General features: G+C 45.3%; 1 protein-coding gene across 6 annotated transcripts in view; it reads right to left on the bottom strand.

Annotated features, from left to right (window-relative positions):
- PDZD2 (PDZ domain containing 2) overlaps window positions 1–22,968 on the bottom strand; it is a 416,943-nt gene that overhangs the window by 266,311 nt on the left and 127,664 nt on the right. For all 6 annotated transcript variants that reach the window (XM_085002034.1, XM_085002030.1, XM_085002033.1 and 3 more), the window contains one exon: window positions 11,892–12,730. In XM_085002034.1, coding sequence (XP_084858160.1) covers window positions 11,892–12,367 — 476 coding nt within the window. In that variant the 5' untranslated portion in view covers window positions 12,368–12,730. The remainder of the gene's footprint in view (window positions 1–11,891; window positions 12,731–22,968) is intronic.

Here is a 22,968-nt window from a genome sequence, read left to right as displayed (position 1 = left end):
TAGTAAAAAAAAATGAGCATGCACTGTGTATATATATATATATAATTTATTGCATACATGTACTGTTGTACTAATATATTATATGCATCATAAAATACATGAAAAAGCTATTTTTAAAAAGATGAAGTGCTTAATATTTAAAAATTTTCACTTTTACTAAAATAAATTACATAGAGTGAATGTTATGTTTAGCAAAAGCTTTATAGTTAAGTATATGTCAAGGTTTTCAAAAACTTGGCTTAACATTTTTGGATGTGCTAATTCACAAGTACAGTTTGAAGTTCAAAATAAATGGATGTTGGTTTTAAAGGCTTCCATAGCTGAAGCTCTCCCATGAGGCCAGGGAAATCCACATGGAAACAGAACTTCAGAGGCAGCACTCAATAAAAAGTAATAGTCATTTTCCAGCCTTATCCATCACTTGTGCGAAGGCTTTGGTTGAAACTTCGTGTTCATTTTCAACTTGGTTTTGCTTTTCTTGCCAAGTTATTGGGAGGTACAGTCTTTTTAAATAGCTTTTAACATATATGTCTTGTAAAATTCTTTGGAAGATGTAAAACATAGAAAATTTTGTTCTCAAGATTTCAAATACACATAGGAAACTTTTAGTTGGCAAACACAGCATTTGGGGGGAAAAAGTAATAAGCATGGAAACATTTCCAAAAATTTATTTTGAAAATGCTCTTTCCATAGCATGAATTTCTTTCAAATGTCGTTAGTACTTTCTTATTCCTTGTCGCAGCATCATCTTTAACTTGAAGAAACAGATCACGTGTGTTTGTATTTGTGAAAACAGCCTCCAGGAAGCAGGCCATTGAGTACGACTTATTTTCACAGAAAAAGTGGGGAAATTGGAAATGACTGCCCTTTTTGTAGAAGGAAAAAAAACACATGGTCATCTTTTTGTTGTTGTTGTTGTCTTTTTAGGGCCGCATCGCAGCTTATGGAGGTGCCCAGGCTAGGCGTCAAATTGGAGCTGTAGCTGCCGGCCTACACCACAGCTGCAGCAACACAGGATCCGACCTGTGTCTGCCACCTACACCACAGCTCACAGCCACGCTGGATCCTTAACCCACTGAACAAGGCCAGGGATTGAACTTTCGTCCTCATGGATGCTAGTCAGATTCGTTAACCACTGAGCCACAACGGGAGCTTCCACATAGTCATTTTTAAGTTTGGTTGCTCTACATGCTTTGTCTCCTGTGGTATATGGAATGACTGGCCAGTGGGGACCTGCTGTATAGCACAGGGAACTCTACCCAATATTCTGTGATAATCTATATGGGAAAAGAATATGAAAAAAAAAAAGGATGTGTGTATATGTATAACCGAATTACTTTGTTGTAAAGCAGAAATTTATCACAACATTGTAATCAACTTATATGTCAGTAAAACTTTAAAAAATGAAAAAAAAAATGCTTTGCCTCAAGATAAACACCAGTCCTCTAAAGAGTAAAACTTTTCCATGGTCATTCCCCATCTTATTACAGAGAAGCATAAAAATTCTACTAATTTTAAAAGTCCTGTTTTTATAAAATTAACCATACTCATGATGTTTGTTAGCATTTTTGACATTTTGGTCTTTTGTTTCTTTGCTGTATTAACTTTTCTAGGACCAGTGCAGTGAATCAGTTTCATGTTCTGGCCTATTTTTATAACCTTACCCTGAATTTAAAATGCTAATCAAAGCAGCTGTTACCTTACATAATTTCCCCATAAAGCATTATTTTAACTAACGGAGTCATTGCTTTTTGAAAATACATCTTTTTTTTTTTTTTTTCTGGTACCTCTTTCCTTTAGTGACTCATGAATAAGTAGGTGTCTCATTGCATCGCTGAAACAGAACTAAGCAAATACCCTTATTTGGAACATGTGAGAAACAGCAGTACTTTTCTCCAACCACACAGCAAACTGCCACATGGCATACTGTTTCTTGAAAACTTCAGCAACGTTTCATGCGATTCCAGCAGGCATTTTATTTTGGAGCTATATTGTTCTCCATGTATTATTTTAGCTATTTTTTACCACATCAGGAAGAATCTTTGTTTTCCTGGTGGCATGTGACTTTTTGCCTTAAGCAATTAAGAAAAAAAAAAAATTCCAAACAGGCTCTTAAAATATTCAGTTTAGCAAAATTCTGGACTAGATTTAGTATTGAATAATTATTAACATGGCTGAAACATTTAGCGCTACTTATATTCATGTGGTGGATATTTAGATTTTAAATATCTTAATAATGATCATGGCTTTGATACCATCATTAAGGATTATCTCAAGGCACAGTCTATACTTACAGTGAGATTTTCCCTTAATAATAGAGGCTGGAAATGTGTATTCCACATAGACTCCTGATAGCTTTGAATTTTAATTTTTTGTCTGACTTATCAATCTGAATAGATTGGCATCGCTTTACTTTATAATGAATGAGGTGGAGAATATACCAGTGTAAGAGAAAGGTCAACACAGCCACTTTTTGTGTGTGGTTTAGTTTGCACCTGCATTAATTATTTTTTATTTTCCTTTTTCCCCCCTCAAGAAATTTAGTTTCTTTGCCCATTTGGTAAAGTTAATTTAAATCCAACTAAATGCATACTTTCATCCATAAACCTACTTCACTGAGTGGGCTGACATAAACTAGTTACCTGAAATAAGTCCAAAGTGAATTAATCTTTGAGGGGCCTTTAGACCACCTCTTCTTCCCTCAGGACACATCACATACCACACAGGACATGGACCCTCTGACACACAGATTGATTAAGGATGCCACTGTCAATCCACATCTAAAATATTAGCCAAACTGTAATTCAAAAAGATACATGCACCCCTATGTTCACAGAAGCACTATTCACAATAGCTGAGGCATGGAAACAACCTAAATGTCCATCGATGGATGAATAGATTAAGAAGATGTGGTGCATATACACAATGGAATACCACTCAGACATAACAAAGAATGAAATAATGCCATTTGCAGCAACATGGATGCAACTAGAGACTCTCACACTGAGTGAAGTAAGTCAGAATGAGAAAGATAAATACCATCTGATATCACTTTTATATGGAAATCTAAAATATGGCACAAATGAACCTATTTACAAACATCAGATACACAGACATAGAGAGCAGACTTGTGGATGCCAAGGGGGAGGGGGGAGGGAGTGGGATGGACTGGGAATTTGGGGTTGGTAGATGCAAACTATTTCATTTAGAATGGATAAGCAATGAGGTCATACTGTACAGCAGAGGGAACAACCTCCAGTCTCTTGGGATAGAACATGATGGAAGATAGTATAAGAAAAAGAATGTGTGTGTGTGTGTGTGTGTGTGTGTGTGTGTGTGTGTGTGACTCTCCAGTGGGAGATTTGGGTTCTCCATCTCCCATGGCTGAAGTCAGTCACTCAGCAGTGGCTCTGACTGGGGATGGGAGGTGGGTACCAGGAGAGGTGGGTCCCTGGAATGCAAATTCAAGAGCATCTCTGGATGGAGCTTGGCAACCTCACTGTCCTTTAAATTATGGAAAATGCCTCCTTTTGTGTAATCTCTTCCCTTATAAGAAGAAGCAGGTGGAGTGGCTGGTGGAGTGTTTGACACTGCCCCGCTCCTCACGCTCTCCTGAAGCCTTTTGGATCCCAGGAGTCTGGAGCTGGGCTGGGGAAGGACAACTTCTCTCCGCCACCTATCACCAAGAGCTAAGCATGAGTGGGTTGATCGGATGTGCTACTTATCTACTTGTGGTGGACCTGAGGGCCAGGGCCATGTTAGGAGAGGATGCCATGGGGGGAACAGGGATGGGGCATCTCCTGGGAGGAAGCACGAGAACACAAGGCACCGCCGAGAAAAGGGGATGGTGCCTGAGTCACTTTCTGCCGAGGGATGCTCAGATGTTGCCATTCTCAAGAGAGCTCTGGAGGCTGAAAACATCATCCCAACAGCACAGCTGAGAAGCCCACACAGTCTAGTGAGTAATAAGCTTCGCTAAATCTCCCAGCACTGTGCTTGGCTTCAACCACAAGATGGCAGGCGTTGGCAGAAGATCATCTACCGCCTGGCCCAGAAAGACCTGAGGGAAAGCTCTAGTCCAGTGGCCCTCAGTTACACAGTTATGAGGCTGCTGTAAGCTAAACTCTTGTTGAGAAGGAAGGTTCTAGCTGTAATATCATCCATTTAGAGAATGGATGTAGAAATATGTACAAAATTTTGATTTTCCATTTGTTTCTCACAGTCAACAGTAAAATTCCAAAAAAAATTTTTTTTGAAATTTCAGATTTCATCGGTTTCTCTTTGTAGTGTTGAAGCAAAAGTTCTAGAATTTGAGACAGAGGTCCTTGCTCTTCTCTGAAGAAGATACTTGGCCCCAGGAAACGAGCTCCTGGAGCCTCAGTTTCCTCCTTGGTACAAGGAGAAGACAGGCCTTGGATGCACTATGGGCGACCTTCCAGAAACTAAGACATGAAGTGAAACAGCACGTGGGGAAAGCAGGCCGAGAAGAATGAGGTGGGCTCCAACGTAAGGTCCTGTAACGCTCCATTTACGCGGCATCCTTGGGGAATGGGCCGTTCCACACGACCACGTTTCCAGATAATTGAATTTTAAATGCTGAAACGTGTTTTCCTTTTAACCTTCTGGAATGGAAATCTTTCCGAAGTGTATTACACGCTTCTCTGGCTTCTTAAACAGCAAACTGAATATAACTTAACCTTCCCTGAATGTTCGAGGTCATCACGATGACCGCCTCTTACTGTTTATACCGTCCTGAATAGAGCCCTGGGTGCCTCTGGGCATGTTCAGGTAGACAGGACCCTTGTGTGAAATGGTCCCGGAGGCAATGTAATCAAGCTAAAATTGGCAATTCCTCCTTTCTGCAATCTCCTACATCACTACCTGCAGCCATTTCTCCAACTAACACCTTCTAGCAGCCTCCTGACACTCTGCTTAAAATCGGCTATAACCCTCAGAGAACTCAGGGTTGCCATGGGTAACCAGAGTCTGAGCTCGTATCAACTCTAAATTTAATTTTACACACGATTTAAAGGCAGTGGGTGGTGTGCTGAAGGTTACTTCTGGCCCAGACTCATACAGCTAGTCCACCCAGTCAGTAGCAATGCTCCTGGGCCAGTTGGCCCAGCACCATGAGCTCCCTGGGCCCTCTTGCCAGCCCAGCACCCTGGCCCCCATTCTTGGACCACACGGGCATCTCACACCCCAGGAACGCAAAGGTGCAGGCTGGCCCTGGGGGCTCCAGGACCCCTCCTTTCACGCATCAGCATCCTTTCCATCCGGGGAGTATCCACTCCCTTCACCTTGAATATTACCTTGAATTCTGGGCTGGAAATTATTCTCTTTCCTACTGAGCAAACCACCAGAGTTTTAGTCTCTTCTCTGTCCCTCAGCCTCAAAGGCCTTTTCTCAGTTCATGCTGTGCCCTGGGATCAGGTCTCCTGAGGTCGACCAGGAAGGGTGTTAAGTCACCTTTGACTGAAATCTACCAAGGTCCAGAGGCCGATTCAGTACATTAAATAAATCATCTTATCTCATCCACTAAATGACTCTTTTGGGGAAAGCATCCACCTCCTGCGGCTGAGCGAACTTGCCCACAAGGACAGCAGGCGGGTCTGGAAGCCAGATCCATCTCTCCGAGGCCCGTGTTCTTTGTCCTGTGATCTGATCACATTTATTCGTGTACCAAAAAGTCCAGTCGAGGTTCCTATCCTAAAAACCACATTGTAAGTGAAACATAGGCCCTTTTACTTTTCAGAAAAGGCTACTTGTTTTTGTTTTCATGTGTGGGTTGTGTTTTAATTAATTCCACATTTTGTTACCAATTTGGAACAATCTGTCCTCAGGGAACAGATCTGGTTTACTTATAGAAAGCCAGCCGAGGGAGGGAGGGACTGGGGTTACAAACATTCCTTGTAGGACATAATCTAAAAAATCTTCCCAGTTCTCCCTTCACCAAAAAGATATAAATAGAACATTCCAGAAAATCTCATCTTCCCCAGACTAGGTATGTATGATAAGGTCTCAAACAAAAACCTTCCTCCATGTGTTACCAGCTATGCCTGCAAGATGGGGGCATGTGACATCAACCATTACTGTATCCCTCCCCACCTCAGGAATTTCTCTAGAAGTTCATCTCAGGATGATGCTGTCACCATGCAAAAGAATGAGGGATTCCCAGAGCTACTTGGGGAGCCTGCAAGCAAACTGTGGACCTCGGGGTAACAGTCAGGGAGAAAGCAGGATGGGCTCTGCAATTTGGGGACAGTCCCAGGTTAGGCTTTGGAACTGGTTCTGGGGTACAGAAGAGTGTCAAGTTCATGGTTGTGAATTCTCTGCTCCTCCTCCAGGGATGAACTTCCCAAACTGACCCAAAGCTAATTTTTAAACTAAGCCAACCATGACCTCAGCTTCTACTTTTTGCACCTGCTCCTCCCACACTTAACACACACGCAATTTTCAGAGCGTCCTCTTCCAAAAACATCCACAGGGCTCCAAAGTTTCCAGGGCAGCCTTGTCAGGGAGGAAATTGTCTGAATAACTGGCCAGCCACAGATGACAAGGTCAAAATATTACATGTATTAATGTGCTAGAGCTGCCATAAGAAAGTACCGCAAACCCAGTGGCCTGAACAATGGAAATGTGTCTCATAGTTCTGGAGGCTCAAAGTCCAAGATCAAGGTGTTTGCAGAGCTATGCTCCCTCTGAGGTACTAGAGAAATGTCTGCTCCAGGTCCCTTTCTTTGCTTCTGGTAGTTTCTTGGCTTGCGGCAGCATAACTCCAACTTGTACATGGCATTCCCCCCCCCCCATATCTGTGTTCAAACCTGCCCTTTTTATAAGGACACTAGTCATCTTGGATTAAGGGCCCACCATATGGCTTACGCCCATATGACCTCATCCTAACTAATTATATCTGCAATGACCCTATTTCCAAATTATGCCACATTCAGAGGTTTTGGGGGGTTCAGACTTCAACATACGAATTTAGGAGGCGGGACACGCAATGTAACCCATAACATCATCTAAAGTAGTTTTGAATTCAAAATCAGACTCAAGAGAAGGAACAGAATGGACTGTCCAAAAGAGTGCCTTGTGTTACAATTCCGAGTGATACTGTGGATGACGCATCATGCAGGTGGGCTGGCAGGGAAATTAGTGTGTTGCTACCTGAGATCCGCTGCTTACGAGTAAGGACGGATATGCCGTCAGTGAGGGGCTGTGTGCTGAGGGGCAGAGAGGTACCCTGGGGTCTCTGTAGAACCTTAATTCCACTTGTTAGGACGAAACCTACATAGGTATGTGGAAAAATTGAGTGTGGAAGGAACCTGGTAGGTACAGAGAGAGGGAAAAGGGACATCTTGAGAATATTCAAAACACTTTAAACGCCTTGAGACTTAATCTCAAAGTGCCTCCAGTCCTCAAGCTCTGGCTAGAGATAAGTTTGCCAGAAGGATTCTATATTAAAATTGGGTTTTCTTTTATAAGGTGGGGGCGAGGGGCTTCTGTTTTCCTTGTCAGCTTGGGTAGGTGGAAGCCTTGTAGTCTGTTCTCATCATTTGCTTCCCCGCTGTCTACAGTTATACTGAGGAGGTATTTTTGTGAAGCTGTAAACAATCCATGAAATGAAGCACCAGACCACACGACAAGGACCAAAGTAAACTCCAGGGCAGATCGGAGGTAGCACAGCACAGGGGTTAGGAGCACAGACTGTGGTGGCAGCTAGAGCCAAGTTCAGATCTGGTTCTGCCTCTTTCTTCGGTGACTGTGGGCACGTTACATGGCCTCTCTGTGGTCAAGGTTCTCATCTAAAGCTCGCCTTTAGAGAGTGGCAGTCACTAAATGACAGTGGGTGGCACAATGTCCCTATGGTAGCAACTGCTCATTAAATGTATAATGGACTTATTCCATTAATAAGTGCAATTAAAATAGACTTATAATTATTCTACAGAACTAGGGAGTGAATCTTGAAAAATCAAGCTCATCTCTGTCTCGCCCATCTTGTGAACATCCTGGTTGTTAGGGGCATTGGGAGACCAGGACTCCAGCGCCCTTACCTCCATGCCTTAGTCACTTTCATACCACCTTGAAGATCAAGCAGTGGGTCTTGGCCTTCTCCTCCTCCTCCTCCATCTGAGGAGCTCCTGGGTAGACCTTCCCTCATCCGTCCCTTCACCGTCCAGCATCACACATGGCTGCCCCATCGGAGAAGGGAATTTCAGAGCCATGACTGCTCACTGGTTAAAAAAAGTTATCTTTGGAAGATGTACTTCCTCAGCTGTGGAAAATTTTTAGAAACCCAGTGCATTGACTGTATTTCCTTATTTTTGTATTCTTGATGCTCTGGCATTTGGGGCTTTGATCCTGCAGAGACTACGCCTCCCAGGGCCAGCTAATTCCTAGAGATAGCAAAAACTCCCCTGTGTCAGTCATTTCCCTGTCTGCATGTCTTATCATACTTCATTAAAACACCCACAGGCCTATTCCTTGAGCTTTTTCCTATTTCTATTCTCCAAACTCCTTAGCTTCAGCATTTCAGTGCAGCTGTCAACTGGCTACATTCGTCTGAATGTCTCCTCCTGACCTCACGGAGGTAGAGTGGTGCACTGGGTTGGATACCCAGCTGGGAGTCAGAAGGACATTGAGTCTCAGCTCTGTCAGTTATCATTGGCCAGGCATCACAGGAATGCCTTCACCTCTGCAGTCTTCTTGAACCAAAATGCCAGCTCAGATGGATCAAGCGAAATGCTACATAGATTCTCTTCCCCTCCCTCCATATGTTAGCAAAGACAGCTGTGGCTAACTTCCTTCCCACCCCCACTCCACTATCCCAACACACATACCCAGAGCCTCAAAGCCAGTTTCCAGAAGACCTGTGGAGAGAACCCTGAGTCCCAGACTCAGTCCACTGCTTCTTCCATCACATCATACTTGCCCCTTCTTTACAGCTTCCATGAAAGAGTCTAGTGTCGTTTTCCCTCTTCTCTCCTGGCCCTGGGCCCATCACATTTCTATTCTTCTACATCTTCTTTCTTTGCAAAAAGGGCACCATCCGATCACTCCCTCCAACAACTAAATTAAGACCACCAAAGAATCCTCCTCTGTAACTGAAAACCATCTTATTCCAGGGCCAGATATACTCTTAGAGCCTGAGACAGAAAATTCAAGCTCTTAAAGATTCCACGGCCTTCAGCAGGACAAGAGAAGAGCTTTCAAAAAAAAAAAAAAAAAAAAAAAAAAAAAAGTCCCCACTATGGGAAGACTTTCTCCAAGGTCCTAAAGACTCCACCAACCTTTTGGATAATAAAGTTCCAGTCTTTCAAAACACTCTCCATCCTATTATTTCAAAATGACAATAGTCATTTTGATGCTTTTATTGAGCATTATTTACTAGACATACTGTTAAGCCTTATATGTGCAATGTTTCATCATTTGGTCATTGGTATCAACAGTGTTATTGTTCCTATTTCACAGATGGTAAATCAGAGGCTAAGAAGGATGATATTCCTAAGGTCAACAAGCTGGTAAGTAGGGGAACCTGGGGGGGCAGCCCCAGCTGTCTGGCTCCAGAGCTGCACCTCCTGATCACAATGCTCTCCTGCTGGACATGCCCTCCATGCTCCTCCTTCTATCTCTCCATCCAAATATGTCCCCTTCATATCAGATGGCTGCCAATGGTGAGGGCATTCAAGAATAGCTCTGATAGGGCTGCCTCATGGTGACCCCCACTTCTTCACTCTATGGACTTTACCAGCAGGGGCTGGAGTCACTTTTTTAAGCCCTGTAGCACCTTGAGTGCTACTGTAGTCAGCCCTGCTCTTCACTAAGAGTGAGCTCTAATACCAAATAAAAATACTTCTTTTCAATATCCCTCCTCGGAATTGAGCAGTGTCTCCCAGGAACTGCCAGTTGGGCACTCAGCCACTAGCCACAAACATCCCATTGGTCCAATAGGCAACCCAAAGGAAATACTGATGAGAATGTCTCCTGAGCAAGTACTCACATCAACCAGCTAACCCTATGCTATGTTGTTTCCATGCACTGGCTCATTTAAATTCAGACCACATTGCATATGCCTGATGACTTTTTGTTGGCCCCCTATGTCCAATCTCCACATTTTTCTATCCAGCTTTAACCCCAGGAGGCTGACACATATGTACAACAATATGCCCCTTGCCCCTGGCTGATTCCCACTGATGGGAAGCTCTAATAGGAGGTGGAAGGAAAGGATAAGATTGAAGTCAAGGTATTTTTATGCTGGTTCTCTCTCTTCAAGGTCTCCATGGGTTAGATGTCTCCCACATCAAAAGGTCACCATGATTCTTAAGTTGGCTCCATGATTCTCTCCTTCTGGAATATGAGAGCCCTTCTTACAGGAGCCCTGGAAGGCTTGATGAAACTTATGCATCTCTGGGAGTTCCCATGATGGCTCAGCAGAAACCAATCTGACTAGTAACCATGAGGGTGCAGGTTTGATCCCTGGCCTTGCTCAGTGGGTTAAGGATCCTGTGTTGCCGTGAGCTGTGGTGTGGGTTACAGACATGGCTCAGATCCTGCATTGCTGTGGCTGTGGCATAGCCTGGCAGCTGGCTCCGATTTGACCCCTAGCCTGGGAATTGCCATATGCTGTGGGTGCTGCCCTAAAAAGACACAAAAACAAAATAAAACAAAACTTATGCATCTCTGAATATCTTCAAGCTTCTCTTCTCTTGTTTCTTTCATATATGCCTATCATAAAACCCTGATGTGCAGTAATGTGTTAACTTAGCAGGTTTGGAGTATTTAATTCTTGTGCATTCCAAAGAGAGGAATGTCCATTGACCTACTCTTTGAAGATAACCTCTAAGCCCTTGGAATATCCTGACTGATAATAATGTCTTTGTAGACCTGGGGCCAAAGAGTTTATGCTAATAATGTATTCTATGGTGGGGGCCTTGGGCCATGTGGTATTAGTTTGACCTCTGGAAGGACTGGATACTGAGTAACTAAGATCAGCTACACATGCATAGAATGCCTATGTGATCGACCTCCAATAAAAACCCTGGACACAAGGCTTGGGTAAGCTTCCCTGGTTACCAATACTCTATATGTGCTGTCACACATTGTTGCTGGGAGAATTGACTGCTTCTGTGTAAATCTGCTGGGAGAGGACAACTAGAAGCTTGCTCCTGGACTCCATTCACCTTGTGCCTTTGCTGATTTTAATCTAACTCCTTTCACTGTAATAAACTGTAACCATAAGCATAACAGCAGTTCTGAGCTCTGTGAGTCATAGAAACCGAAGGGGGCCTTAGGAACACTAATTCATCCAAGAAACAACAGAACAGTCCAATTATAACTTATTGCCATGGTTGGGTGGTCACATAGGTAGAAAAAAATAAATATGTTCATTCAGATGAAATCCAAATGGATCTTCCAGGATGGGGATATACAGAGGGTGGGGAGGGGTCATCAAAAGACATTTCTAAGCATCTCAAGGGGCTTCTGGATTGTAAGTCCCTGGTGAAGGTAACATGGGACAGGCAGATGGAAACATATCTAGGACCCAATTTTTGCTGCTCCAGTTGCAGGTAAGCCGCTATGTTGAATGGAAAAGAAGGTCTAACTCAATGTGATATTTCTCATACTCTTATGATGTACCATTTCCTTTCTCTGTACCATTTCCAAGTTTCAAGGAAAAACTCTGAGCCTGAGTCTTCTAAGAGAGAATGAAACAAAAACTTATAAATACCTCAAAACTTCAACTTAAATTTTCCCTTTATAGGATAAATGCCATTAGCTTCTCACCATAGCAGGACTCAAAACCCTCAGCAGCTGCAGATCCCAGCCTCAGACATAAGTGAACCACAGGGGTCCCACCTCCCACCCCACGTCACTGGTGCTCCCTCACTCACCTGGCCCCACTGACATCAACTCCGACCATCAGCTGCCCATTCAGGGAGAGGATCTCATCCCGAAGCCGGACCTTCCCACTCTTCCCTGCCGGGCTGTTCTTCCTCAGCTCCGTCACCCAGATGCAGCCCACATCCAGCACAGGGCCCTGGTGGGTTTTCCTCTTCTTGCCCCCTCTGCGCTTTTCTCCATAGTCTCCAAAAACAGGAATGTTCCCAAAACTGAGGCCCACAGTCTCTGTGTCCCCCAGCTCCTTGGTGAGGTACACAGTGCAGATCTCCATCCCTGGGGGGCTGTGACCAGCTGGGACTGCACTCTCATCCACTGCAAAGTTCAGCTGGATATACTCCTGTAGCTTCTGGATGGCCGCCTGGCAGAGGCGCTGCTCCGGCCCATCCCCGCCCTCCCGCAGGCTGTTCTGCAGCCACCGGTAGAGGAGGGGCAGGTGTAGCCCGGCATTGTCCTGGGTGATGGGCATGGTGCTCACTCCCGGATGCCAACATCATGAGAGGACCTGCTCCTGGGGGCCAGGCCCCGCAGGGCCCCACGTCCCTCGGGAACACGGGCTGTCATCAGCTTGGCCTGTGGTCATGTTCAGCTGGCAGACAAGCCTAAGAAACACTTACTCCAGTCCTGGCTGTTTGCTTTGATGAGAGGAGGATGGGACTCTGTTAGAACAACAGTGGAACAATCGCAGGGCCCAGAGTGTCAACGAGGGAAGGAAGGAAACGTCTGAACAGTCTTTGCTTGGGTCATTTCACAGAGGGGCCTGTGCAAAGGACTTGAAAATGAGGTGTTCCTCCAGCAGCAACAGGGGGACCTCCCCTGGACGCGTTCACACCTGGAAGAGGAAAAAACAAAAAATTGCAGTCACAAAAGTGAATCTTCTGACACAGAAAAAACACATGGCCAGAGTGTTAGAGAGGACAGAGTTTGCTTTTTGAGTAAGAAACTTAAAGCCTCTCCCCATTCCACAGTTTAATTCTCCCCACCCTGTGCACACCCATGTGCACACACACACACACACTCATACAGAGACACAGATATACACATAGACACACACAGATATACAGATGCACATACAAACACACAGATACACACACATACACGCACGCATACGCACACGCACATGCGCACACACAGGCATCCTTCCCACAGACAAGAAACCTCTGGAATGCTGACCTTCATCAGCAGAGAAATGAGATGACTTTTGCCAGGACAACCCCCATCGAACTCACATCCACCCAGGAGGCTGTGTCATCAGACTCCCTGGAAGATTGTTGAGGGACTTGGGACATTTTTAAGAGCTCGCATTGGTCGGAAATTCAAATCAATCTCCACTTGCCTTGATCAGCCCAACTGGCTGTCCAGGAGGTCTGTCCTTTCCAGAACTCAGTTCTGAGAGTGGTGCCACAGGAGAAGAGCTGATCAACACCACAGAGAGAGGTGGGTTTTCCCCAAGATGCAGGTTCCCAGCTAGTGGCAGACTCCCCAAGACCACTACAGTCCTGAGCTTAGCGAGTGGTTCTGCCTTTTTTATTTTTTTCCAGCTACCCCATAGCATACGGAGTTCCTGGGCCAGGGATCAAATCTGAGCCAGGGCTGCGACCTACACTATAGCTGCAGCAATGCTGAATCCTTAACCCACTGTTCAGGGCCAGGGATTGAACTCACATCCTATAGCAGAGACATCTTTAATCCCATTTTTTGTTTTCTGTTTTTGGTTTTTTTGCCACATCAGGAACTCCAGCTCCATCTTTCTCATGTAGATTCACAGAGAATCCTGTCCCTTTACAGCCTATAAGTCTCCTCTCTTCTTTTTCTTAGGTAAACTGTTGAGACCCATCCACTCTTAGGCCAACACAAAAGCCATCCCCTGCAGAGAAAAGTTTCCCCAAGCTTCTGGGTGAGAAGCTCTGGCCTCACCCTGGCGTGCCCCTGGACGCTCTGCTGTACAGCCACACAGCCACACGGCCACACGCAACCCCACCCACTAAGCCTCACCTGCTCGGGGCTTCGCAGGTGCGGCTTCCCCGCAGAGCAGAATGATCTCCCAGCTCTGAGCATGCACAATGTCTGGCACACATACCTCCCCCCCATGAAAGGTTAACTGAACTCCATTGCCAATTCTCCTTCTCCACCAAAGAGATTTTTCACCTCCATCCTCTGTAAACACAGAAAAATGACCCCTTTCAGTTTCTTCTCAGAACTTCACTTTCACCCCGAGGAAGTCAATACAAACCGTGCCAGCGAAGATGGAAAACACTCTCTAGCCTTCTCAGGAAGTGATTTAACAAGGAATAATAATAAATGGGAGAGGTGTCAGAAGCCACGTCAATAATAAATGACCTTATTACTCAGTAACCGTAAAGAAATTTCCAATAGAGTTAAGTTGTGGATTTCCAAAGAACTCGAGTGCCAGCTATTAATTGGTTCCAAATAAATCAAAAGCTTAGCACATTTCATCTGCATAATCACACGCTATTAAAAAGAAAAGCAAGATCTAAGAAAAGATAATCCATACATGGACAAAAATTGAATTGCTTCTCTGGCCAAAATAAGTACTGCCTCTTCCTGAAAAGTAACTCCACACAGATATACTAAAATCTTATGAATAAATCCAAACATTTTCCATAAAGCCTAACAACTCTTAGGAGTCTATTTCCTCATCTATAAAGGGAAAAAGTTAAGCCAAATGATCTCTAAGTTCTTTCATACTCCACGGAGAGGTTCTCAGACATAGAGACAATGTTTGGTTCATCAATACCTTCCCTACCCCAGCACAGTGTCTGTCACCTTGTAGACTCTCAGTAATTTAAAACAACCTTTTTCTTTTCAGCTGTACGGGTGACGTGCAGAAGTTCCTTGGGCCAGGGATCGAGCCCAGGCCACAGCAGTGACTAGAGCTGCTGCAATGACAATGCTGGATGCTTAACCAACTGTGCCACAAGGTAATTCCTTAAAACAATTTTTTAAATTTCATTTTTGGTAGCACCTCTGGCATATGTAAGTTCCTGGGCCAGGGATCAAATCCGAGCCATGGCTGCAGCAATGCCCGATGCTTAACTTACTGTGCCACAGCAGGAACTCCAACAATTTTTTCAAAGATCTTTTAAAATTAAAAATTTGATGGTAATTCAAGGTGTTAATTCACAGTTCAGATGGTTCTGCACATATGAAAACAGAGTAAATATCTTGGGCAAGATGTTCTTTATTTTATTTTTTTATTTTTTTATTTTTTTATTTTTTTTGCTTTTTAGGGCCACACTTACAGCATATGGAGGTTCCCAGGCTAGGGGATCTAATCGGAGCTACAGCTGCCGGTCATAGCCACAGCCACAGCAATGCCAGATTCAAGCCTCGTCTGCAACCAGCACCACAGCTCACAGCAGTGCTGGATCCTTAACCCACTGAGCAAGGCCAGGGATCGAACCCTCAACCTCATGGTTCCTGGTCAGATTCATTTCCACTGCGCCACGACGGGAACTCCAAGATGTTCTTTAAATAAGTCTGACTGAAGAGAACCAAACTTGAGTAATAGAGAATTTTTTCCCTGATGTCAACTTGTATTTCTGCAACATGTATTTATGGAACATTTATTGAGAACCAGACCTTGAACCTGGCATTGGGAATACATTGTCAAAAAGGCAAATTCCTCATCCTGAAGGCATTCTTGTCTAGTGGGAGATGCATAAATAAATGGAAACTAGTGACTAACAAGTCAGTGACAAGCCTCTTAACAGATGTGACGAAGGCATGTTTCTGGCAGCCACGTTCACATAATGTAAGATAAGCCCTCAGCCCCTGATGGTGGGTCCCAGGCTGGGCATGTCCTGTAAGCTGGAGCCGCGTTCTCTGAGAACGGAGTGACATGGAGAGATGGAGTCTAGTCTCCAGGGTGTAGAAGGAACTGTAACTTTTGAACTAGGGCCTCCGGATGGCAATACTGAGTACTGAGGGGCAGAGAAAGTCATCCTGTCGAGAAATAAAGATGATCCATAGAAGGCAGAAAGACAAGATAAAGGAAAGAGAACCCTCTGGTTTCCCCACAGCATCCCGGGTTTCACCCATCCTGGATGAGGCAGCACTGCTGCCCTCCTACCTCGATCTAAAGGACCCTATCAGTTCTTACAATACATGACATTTGAAAATGCTAACTATTTAAAATAAGAAAAGGGAGTTCCCGCTGTGGCTCAGTGGGTTAAGAACCTGACATAGTGTCTGAGAGGATGCGGCCACACTCAGTGGATTGAGAATCCGGCGTGTTGCTGCAAGCTGTGGCATAGGTCGCAGATGAGGCTCAGATCTGGTGTTGGCATGGCTGTGGTGTAGGCCAGAAGCTGCAGCTCTGATTCAACTCCTAGCCTGGAAACTTCCATGTGGTGTAGGTGTGGCCGTAAAAAGAAGAAAAGAGGGAAAAAAAAAAAAAGGTAAAGAAAAACAAAACCAAAAAAAAATCTCTAAATCCTACCTTGAGTTGTTTTCTACTCTTTGCAACTCCAAAGTTGTTAATGAATACACAAGAAGCAAGTGGAGGGTGGGCAGAGCCCTGAAGTATCAACAAGGCTACTGGGAGCTACTCTCTGACCCTGGAGGTGGTGAGAGCAGGGAAGGAGTTTTCAAAAAAGGCAACATACACCCTCAAAGTGATTTAGTCTTATTAAAGTGTTCATTGGCTATATAACCTTCCAATTCCATACCTCTAATTGGGAATTTCTCAGTAATTTCCAGCTCCCTATCTGATCAACTCCTTTTCTGGGATTTTCTTTTTTCTTTTTTTGTCTTTTCCTTTTAGGGCCGCACCCGAGGCATATGGAGGTTCCCAGGCTAGGGGTCTAATCGGAGCCATTGCTGCTGCCCTATACCACAGCCATGCCAACACCAGATCTGAGCTGCATCTGCGACCTACACCACAGCTCACGGCAACGCAGGATCCTTAACCCACTGAGCAAGGCCAGGGATTGAACCTGAGTTCTCATAGTTCCTAGTCAGATTCGTTTCTGCTACACCACAACGAGAGCTCCCTAGGATTTTCTATAAATAAAGGAAACAGAGGCATTCCTGCCCATTGCAACAATTTGTGATATGAAAAGGTACACAATCTTCCAATACTACTACGAAGGGAGAGGTTCAGCCACATCGCCCAACGAAATAGTCCAGTCCCAAATATTCCTATGAACAGAACGCTGACCTGGAGAAGACACAGAAATCTGCAAATGGCTACAAATAACCAACATCTCTCCATGGCTGATCTGTGCTAAGATCTAAACGCTCCTCATCTGCAGATCAATCCAGTGCAACTGGGTGTGGGATTTGTGGACATGGAGGCCCACAGCAACGGCACGGTTCCCTTCTGTCTACCACACATAATTCTCCAATTAGCTTCCCATCTCAAGCAAACAGCCATGATAATTTAAATTAATTTTGAGTAGCTTGAAGCTGACAGCCTTAACATTCAAAATAAACGCTTCTGTCCCCGAGGTAATTTATTGATATGGTGTTAGAATCGACCAACAGTCTGGATCCCCTTTCAACTAAGCCACGTGTTCTCAGCAGGGCGACATCACCCAGAAACTTAGATATTATAGTGGCTAATGCCCCCTCCCCTGCAAAGCTCAATCCCACCTGACACACACTTATTCCTCAGTATTTAATTTTCTGTGTTAGACTTTAAATTAAATTAAAATCCTCTCTAGGGTTAGAGGAAGGGGACAACTATGAAAAAGTCTGAGAGGAGTTCCTGTCATGGTGCAGCAGAAACGAATCCCACGAGGAACCATAAAGTTGTGGGTTTGATCCCTGGCCTCACTCAGTGGGTTAAGGATCCGGTGTTGCTGTGAGCTGTGGTGTAGGTCACAGACGCGGCTCGGATCCTACGTTGCTGTGGCTGGGGTGTAGGCCGGCAGCTATAGCTCCGACTGGACCCCTAGCCTGGGAACCTCCATATGCCGAGGGTGCGGTCCTAATAAGACAAAAAGACCAAAAAAAAAAAAAAAAAAAAAAAAAAGTCTGAGAAACACTGAACTAGGGGAAACTAATCATCTGCTCAAAGTCACAGGCCCAGCGTCACCTGAAATCCGAGATTGAGTCTTGAACCTGGCAGGAGGTTCAAGGGGGTGTAAACAAGTCTTCTGGCTTATTCATTTCTCGCCTCCAAATCAGATTCTCACTGGGCAATCTTGTACTAACTCCCTCTGCCTAACTGTCTTAGACTCTAAGACCTCTGCTAAGTCCAAATTCCTCAAACTCCATCTAATCTTCCTTCCTCCAGGGCTCCTCGTTTGACTTTTAGAAAATGCTCATATTTTAAAAAGAAACCAATGTTGATTAAATATTTACTACTGATTTGTTCAACAGATGTTCACTGAGTGCCCATCACGTGCTGGGCCCTGAACAAAGCAATGTTCCTACAGAGCCTCAGGAAGCCTGTCCTGAGGAGGGCACATGAGTAAACAGAAAATACGGTAATGTCAGATGGTGCTTAGCACAGTGAAGAGAATTACGGCAGAGCCAGAGGCTAGTGAGGAAGGGGCGCAGGAGGGTGTCAGGAAAGGCCTCTCTAAGAAGAGACCTGAATAAAGTGAGAGACGGAGGCAAGAGAATATCTGTGGGAAGGCTGATATCTACCAAGGGGACAGCAAAGACAGAGAGGTCAGAGCCTGGTGGGGGGCGGGGTGTGAGGATGGGGTGGCTACGAAGAGGGAGTGAAGGGGAAACACTCCATCCCCCAACAGTCTGATTCCCCCCTTCTCCTCCTCCCCCCAACCCCGCCTCTCCCCCACCCAGCCCCCGCTGGTGGCTGGCAGCTTCCCCAGCACCTCATTCTCTCTCCTATCTTCACAAAACAAGGGCATCTGACCCCATTTTTCCAGTACTGGCTAATGATTTCTGAGTGTAACTACAACCTATGTCAGACACTGTTCTAAATGATTATCTTATTTGCTATAATAATATGTAGGGAAATAGTGTGCACTTTTTAAAGGCCCAGAAAAAAAAAACAAAAAAAAAACAGAAACAGAGAGGCTAATTAACTGGCCCACGGGCTCACAGTAAGAGAACCAGGACTTGAACCCAGAACCACTGGACAGGGCTTGCTCCTCTCTGCGTCACTACACTGCCCCCCCTGCTATGGCAACTCTGCTTGGATCTGGTCCCTGGCCCTGGAACTCCACACGCCACAGAGAGGCCAAAACAACAGCAACAAAACCTCACCCTTCTGCATCGCACCCAACGTACCCAGGCTGGCCCCCTGCCTGGTAACCTCTGCTCCACTAATGCCACTGGGCTTCCTATGATACATGTGTAGGTAGCCTGTGGCTTGTGGCTGTCTATCTGATTCCCATTCTCTCTCTCTTCCCTGATTTTCTTGGGTGTAGTGATTCATTCATTGAAAACCCAGCCTCTCCTGCTCTCCTGGAGGTGTGGAGAGCTCTACAACAGGATTCTGGCCAATGAAATGACAGTGGAAATTCTTGGATGGGACTCACATCAGCATTATTATTATTATCATTATTGTTTTGTCTACTTAGGGCCGCACCCGCGGCATATGGAGGTCCCCAAGCTAGGGGTCGAATCAGAGCTGTAGCTGCCAGCTTACATCACTGCCACAGCAACAAGAGATCCAAGCTGCATCTGCGACCTACACCAGAGCTCACGCCAATGCCAGAACCTTAATCCAATGAGCGAGGCCAAGGATTGAACCTGCATCCTCATGGATACGAGTCAGATTCGTCTCTGCTGTGCCACGATGGGAACTCCACCTATCAGCATTCTTTAAGAGCAGGTATGAGGGAAAAAGTCAACCCTCTTGTTGTTTACTCGCTATTATTTAAATTTTTCAAAACCCAAACAATTAGCTGAATTAGACTCCCAGCAAGCGCACAGCATGGTATCCAGAGGTGGGGAGACTAAAAGTACCAGAACCTGAAGTGTGGAACTCAATGGGCGAGGGAGGGAGACAGATGACAAGGACTTGGACAGTATAGACGAGACAAGTGACTCTGGCTGCGTTGTGACGTATTTGGTCCACCAGGAGCTGCTGTGCATTGGAAAGTCACTGATGTGTGGATTGAGGCTCTGATGTTAGAGAAGATGATGGGGCCAAGTGAGAATCCCGGTGATGCCTCATTTCTCCCAACAAAGTTCTGAGCTCCTCCACCCAGTCGGCAGGGGGGAATGGGAAGATGTACTGCTCTGCTAAGAAGGCACTCTGGACATTCGGCTGCAATCTCATGCCTGAGGGGCTCACGTCTGAATCCTGGCAGGGCCCAGACAGGCTGCTTTATTAGAAGGGGTGGGTGCCCTACCAGCCAGAGGCTGTGAGCCTACTGCCAAAGGTGGGCTCACCCAGCATAGCCCATTGTGTCAGCTGTCCCAGCAGCAGGTGTTAAGTACCTACCTTAAGTTCCAATTTAGGGAGATGGGCAGAACTCATAAACGAGAAAGCAAAGGAAACAAATCATCAGGAATTGACCAGAAGCCTACTAGGTTTGTGAGGGTCACTGTGCTGCCAAAAGACCCAAACCTGGTTTGCAACAGCGTGGGCTGGTTAAATCCCTCTGGCGTTCGGAAACCCCTCCCTGGCAGTTCACATCATCACATCAATGAAAAGCAGCCCCCCGAGAGGCTGTCCTCCCCACACCCACCATAGAAGAGGCCATGGGAGATGTGGGGCCATGCAGGGCAAGGAACAGGAGTCCCTGCTGCCAGAGCCAGGGGGTGGACTCTTTCTATTCTTGCCCAGGAGGATCTGGTCAGCATTAAGGACAATGACTGCTGTGTAAGGACAATGACTGCTGTGTTTCCCGTTCCCATCCCTCCTTTTATAAAGGAAAGCTTTTGTCTGTTTTTTGTTTTTGTTTTTGTTTTTTCAGGGCTGCACCGGCGGCATATGGAGGTTCCCAGGCTAGGGGTCGAATCAGAGTCATAGCCACCAGCCTACGCCAGAGCCACAGCAATGCAGGATCCGAGCCACGTCTGCGACCTACACCACAGCTCATGGCAATGCCGGATCCTTAATCCACTGAGCGAGGCCAGGGATCGAACCTGCAACCTCATGGTTCCTAGTCGGATTCATTAACCACTGAGCCACGACGGGAACTCCGGAAAACCATTTATGTTTAAAGAGCTGGTACCCAGCCAAAAAACCAATGTTGCTTAGTGTTCCTTCAGGGAGGGGTGGCCATAAGATACAGTCATGAAGTTGTTGAGTGGGCTACCAGAGAGGTTCACTGTTTTGTTTGTTTGTTTTGCTATGCCCATGGCATGTGGAAGATCCCAGGGCCAGGTATCAAACCAGAACCACAGCAGTGACCCAAGCCACTGCAGTGACAACACTGGATCCTTAGCCCACTAAGCCACATGGGCATTCTGAAAGGTTCATTTTTCATGGGGGTTCCCTTTTCTTTTTCTTTTTTTTTTGTCTTTTTGCTATTTCTTGGGCCGCTCTCACGGCATATGCAGGTTCCCAGGCTAGGGGTCAAATCGGAGCTGTAGCCACCGGCCTACCCCACAGCCACAGCAACACAGGATCCGAGCCGTGTCTGCAACCTACACCACAGCTCACGGCAACACCAGATCCTTAACCCACTGAGTGGGGCCAGGGATCAAACCCGCAACCTCATGGTTCCTAGTCGGATTCGTTAACCACTGCGCCACGATGGGAACTCCCCTTTTTTTCATGCTTAAAATGCGTATGTGATGGTGGGAGCTTTAGCAGCCATATTGTGACAAACTGTAAGGCAAAGGCCTGACTTCCTTGAGAAGCTATACCAACCCTAGATGTTCTACATCTAGACTTAATTACTGAGAGAAAAACAGGCCCATAATGAAACTGATCAGGGCCCTGTGAAGCTCCTGGGCAAAAGCCTTTCTGTGTCCCCTATTTCTTGTTTTTAAGGAGTGAGCTTTAGCCTCCATGACCTTCCCTGAGTTCCAAAGGACAGGTTCAAACAGTTGCTAACCAGGGAAGGGAGGGGATGTAGAGACCAGGGAGGAACAGTCAAGAAACAATTGTGCAGCCTTGGGACAGGGTCCTGGCTCCTCTTCAAGGGACATACATAACAATACCTTCTGAGTTCTTCTGTAGAACTAAAATCTCCAACAAATGAAAACCAGAGAGGGGGACCAACAGAACCAGTCCTAGGGCCACTAAACACCAACTTGGAAGAAGACTGAAAGCTTGCATCTATCCCGATCCTTATCTGTGGCCCTATTTTTTTACTCCCAAACTATAAAACCTATTAAGGCATTAGCCTGTGTGGCCTTCTTTGCCTGGCAAAGCAATAAAGCTGTATTTCTCCCTGAAAACAAACAAACAAACAAAAAAAAACACGAAAAATAAAACACTTCCTAATCTTTCCCAAGAGAAGGCACAGTCTTTAGGGCATTAGCTGGCTGTGCCTCCTTTACCTGACAAAGCAATAAAGCTACTTTTTTTCTCCTTTGCCCAAAACACTGTCTCTGTGTTTCTATTTGGCACCTGTGGACAAAGACTGAGTTTTGGCAACACTGCCTTGTCTAAGCCCTCTTAATCAGACTTTCTGTTATAGGTGACCAAAATCCCTAATGAGTACATTGCTTTAATTGACTCTCGACCATTCAGATTCAGGGTCCAAAATATAATCCTGAGTGCTTTAGCATCAGCCTCGCTACTTTGTCAATAGCAGCTATTATTGAGTGCCTACCTTGAGTTGAGGGCATCACCACCACCACCACCACCACCAATAACAAACAGGGTATGTTTCTGTCCTTTAAGAGGTAAAAGAACAGCCCCATCAAAAAATGGGCAGAAGATCTAAACAGACAATTCTCCAAAGAAGACATGCAGATGGCCAAAAAACACATGAAAAGATGTTCAACATCACTCATTATTACAGAAATGCAAATCAAAACCACAATGAGGTATCACCTTACACTGGCCAGAATGGCCATCATCAAAAACTCTATAAACAATCGACGCTAGAGAGGGTGTGGAGAAAAGGGAACCCTCATACACTGTTGGTGGGAATGTAAATTGGTAAAATCACTGTGGAAAACAGTATGGAGATTCCTCAGAAAACTAAAAATAGAATTACCATT

This window comes from Sus scrofa, chromosome 16 (genome assembly GCF_054392235.1).
Source record: "Sus scrofa isolate SSC_HxYL_T2T_F1_AM1 chromosome 16, Sscrofa_HxYL_maternal_Yorkshire_Landrace_v2.0, whole genome shotgun sequence".
Lineage (NCBI taxonomy): Eukaryota > Metazoa > Chordata > Mammalia > Artiodactyla > Suidae > Sus > Sus scrofa.
The sequence above is the reverse complement of the archived record's forward strand: the minus strand, read 5'-3'. Positions and strand labels throughout refer to the sequence as shown.